Here is a 4,033-nt window from a genome sequence, read left to right on the forward strand (position 1 = left end):
GACAACAATGATCTGCCAACAAAAAAAAGTAAGATCTTGCATCAGTAGTGAGAGACACTACAAAGTAACTGATTTAAAATATATCCCATATCCTGCAATAGCCTGTGTCCTATCCTATAGAAATATTTCCACCATGTTGAATCTCTGATATGTTGCTGTGACCCTTCCACAGCAATAGACATCATCATACTTATCATCCTATCATTGTTGCTATATTCAGTTACCTGCATTTGTTGTTTGTCAGTTGCAAAGAAGACACAGAGAGGAAAGATTTAAAAAAAATCCAAGAAAGCAACAGCTTGAGAAACAAACCGAGACAGTTAACTAACCCAGTGAGGATTCACTGACAAGCGTTGATTGTCTGGACTATAAATCCAAAGACAACTGAATGGACACAGGTGAGTAGAAATATTTGGAGGGAAAACATGCAAAGACAGGAAGTAACTTTCAAAATAAGTAGGTCTGCATGTGGTCGTTAAATAGATTGTTCTTTCAGTGGATCTCACACTAAAAAACAAAGGATGTATGTGTGTGTGTGTGTATTTGTATGTAAGGGTTTAAGAACAATTACTGACCCTAATGTATCAGTTTAGTTTGTGCCAAGTCACACACACACGTTTTTAGGCTCAGAATGTTCCTACACTAACATCTTAAGTAGTAAATGTGCTCTTTAAAGACACACTGTACATGAAGGGTTTTGATGTAAAACATAATTATCACTATTCAAGAGCAGGCGCTGATGGAAAATACTGTTAATCATGGTGAGCTGTAACAGAGACACCTCAGTTTGAACAAGTTTAAAATGTAATTTACATATTATTCATTTGTCCCTGAAATAATGGACAATGCCTTTGATTATTAGACACTGTGACCAGTGATTCAATTCAATTCAATTTATTAAAAAAAAAAAGATCCACATCCGTGCTGATGAAACAAAATCAAAGCAGCACATAGCAGGTGAAAATGTAGCGTGACGATGTTGTAAAGGACATATGTGTACGCATGAACCGCCGCATAATTAGAATGCAAGAAAAGATTCTTTACACAGCACGATTCACACACAGCATCTGCTAATGTTACATCAAAGTTTAATCAACAGATTGGCCTTGCTTTGACCTGGGAGTAACATAATATTGCATAATGGGAAAAATGCACCTGCAGAAAAAGTGGTAAAGATGATGCTCTAATTTAAAGGTGTATTATTTATGGGTATTTTAAATCTAGAATTACAAGAAGAGTCAGAGCCACCAACGGTGAATCAATACCACATATGATGGAATATCAGTACTAAATCTCAGGTTTTTAAACATTATATCCATGATTATGACAATCTTGTCCATCCTAATTCTCATTGGTCAGACAGGAACATTAAGGTGGAGGTCAATAGTTTCAAATATAAAAGTAAAATGGAAAAAAAAATGATTAAATGTGTATTATTGACTGGATATCAATACTTAAATCTATTTCATCAACACCATTAGTTTGCCTCTAATAGCTGCATTTAGTTAAGAGTGTTTTATAGCAAGAAATAACACACATATATCCTGAAGCTACTGTATGTTGCAGAAAGCAATGAATTGCAGAATTACAAGTTTTCATGAAGTCAGTGTTTACTGTCAACAGATGAGACTGAATCCTAGTTTTAAACCAAAATAATAAGCCAATTTGGTGCTTCATTAAAAACGAACCGAGTCAAAGAGCCGCGGTGCAACGCAGCCTCCTGCCTGACTGCAGCTAAGTCCAAGTCAATATATTGGTCTAATCCTCATTTGAATGCAGAACTTTGATTAGAATCCACATAATAATATTCATGATTGAATTTATCAGAATATCTAAGAGCACAGTGTTGGTAAACCTGCCTCACACCGAGTACAGGAGCTACAAACATACCTTCAGCTATCAGTGGTCAGATGTTATTCATCCACTCCGTCTTCATGCAAACGCTTTTTAAAGTTAGACCTAGAAATTCAAGCACAAAACTGTAAACGGGTTATTTTATAAAAACAATAATAGATGCAGCTAATTGTGAGAATTTATGAGTCACTCTTTAGTGGAAGAGACTTCTTGATGCAACTTCATGTGCCCTACCAGCCTTGTTTGCAGCATCCTATTGGGGAAGCAGTGATTTTAAGAAGAGTATAATTACATTTATATGTATGCATTATGCAGATTTTATACATTTTTAATGAAATTCTGTGATCTTCCCTTCTCTACCTACGGTACCTTATAGTGAGTTTATGCATAAAGCGGGTGTTATCAATAACACACACACAGAATGAATGGAATCTGTGCATTAGACTATGAAGGGCCTACTTTTTTCAGTGTGTATGGACACACAGATCTGACCATCAATCCTGATTTTAGAATCTGGCTCGAGTCACTTCAGGATGTGGTCTTAAATCAATATTTATTTGATCTGTGACCACGCCATACGAATGTGAACCAGTGTGAGAGGAGCCACGATGTTCCTTAATGTGTGTCTGTACAGATGAGCTACAGACCAGTGTATTCTTATCATTTTTTAATGTGATCACAACAGGCAGTCAGCAGATTTGAAGAACAGGTCATGATAAAAGCAGTTTGTTGGGGCCACATCATGGCTGAGCCTCTGAGCTCCAGTCAGGGATGGAAAAAGTCTTGGATTGTCTCTTCTCCTGTCCTATGCTGTAGTCCATGTGGATACATATATGCCTGGCGCTGTCCTCCAAGGGATACATGCGGATCTCTCCGGTAACCAGTGTGTCCTGCACCACTTCCACCGGAGCGTCCAGGAACAGCACGGCCTGCTTCCAGTGCGTCTCCGGTTTGAACGGAGACGTGGAGAGCACGAGGGAGTGCGGTTTATCCGGGCAAGGAAACGTCACCGTGAAGTAAACACAGAAGGCGTTCACTGCAGCCGAGCCGAACGACTCACACCTGAAGTGACCCTGCACCGACCGCAGCTCCTCCGCGGTCACAGAGTGCAGGTCGAGCTCGGCGAAGCGGGCCGGGTGTGAAAGCACGTCCTCCACGGTCACCGAGTTCACCATGATGTCCGAGTTCCTGATACATTTCCGGGCAAACTCGGACATGCAGGACATATCTACGCCATACTGGTCCTTCACGGTGTACCAGAAGTGCAGGCGGTCCTCCACCACCGGGTCACTGATGGGTGCGATGAACAGCTCCGCCTTGCTCGGCAGTATGAGGCCGCCCGGCTTCAGCCACTTGTCGCGGGCGTAGAGGACCGAGTTGAGCATGGATTCGTGCAGTAGAGCGTAACCCATCCACTCACTGACTATCACCTCCACCTTCTCCGGTAGCTCCACCGTCTCCACCGTGCCCCGAATGACTTCAACTTTATCCTCCATGTTGTTGTGTTTGACTATCTTCACGGCCTGCTCGGCTATCGAGCAGGCTTCCACCGCGTACACTTTCTTAGCACCGGCCTGAGCACAGAAGATGCTTAAAACGCCGGTTCCTGCCCCGACATCCAACACAACTTTACCCCGAATTGACTCACTGTTTCTCAGTATCGCCATCCGGTACGTGTTGGTCCGGACGTGGTCCGCTATCATCTCTTCATGGATAGTCACATCGGAATAGCTGTCAAAATAAAGCGTGTCCTGTCGGGTTTTATCCAACTTTCTCTTTTTCGCAACATGAGACATCTCTGCTGTGATGTGCTGCAGCCCGGTACTGTTTTTGTTACACTACTTCCGCGTTGTTAAACCTGGGAGTTGTAGTTCTTAATGTTTGATTCTAAGAAGGATATGAAGTGAACTCAGACTACACTTCCCACAAACGAACGGCAGACAAGCTGTGGTTGGGAGTGCGGCATTCAGGGCCAGGTGAAAGGTGGGACATTGGAGTTTCTACTCAAGTTTAACGCCATTCTCCAACCTGTGTGCAAAAGTTAATAAAAAATAAAGCTAGGTGCCTTTTCCATGTCTTCTTGGATCTATTTTCATGAAGCCATTGTTTATTATTTGACATAAAATCAGTTTGCTGGGCAACCAAACTAATTAGACCATGACTGGAGGCGGCATTAGGA

General features: G+C 41.9%; 1 protein-coding gene across 1 annotated transcript; it reads right to left on the reverse strand.

Moving 5' to 3' along the window:
- Window positions 1-2,506: 2,506 nt before the first annotated feature.
- On the reverse strand, window positions 2,507-3,686 carry prmt6 (protein arginine methyltransferase 6). The gene has a single exon (XM_028432762.1). It carries the CDS (start codon window positions 3,648-3,650, stop codon window positions 2,595-2,597), a length of 1,056 nt encoding a protein of 351 aa, XP_028288563.1. The 5' UTR covers window positions 3,651-3,686; the 3' UTR covers window positions 2,507-2,594.
- Between the last annotated feature and the right edge of the window lie 347 nt (window positions 3,687-4,033).

The sequence above is a fragment of the Parambassis ranga genome, chromosome 20, assembly GCF_900634625.1.
Source record: "Parambassis ranga chromosome 20, fParRan2.1, whole genome shotgun sequence".
Taxonomy (NCBI): domain Eukaryota; kingdom Metazoa; phylum Chordata; class Actinopteri; family Ambassidae; genus Parambassis; species Parambassis ranga.

Bases quoted from the DNA above. Each gene is read 5' to 3' on its own strand.
- prmt6 (XM_028432762.1), bottom strand. From the start codon at position 3,650: ATGTCTCATGTTGCGAAAAAGAGAAAGTTGGATAAAACCCGACAGGAC.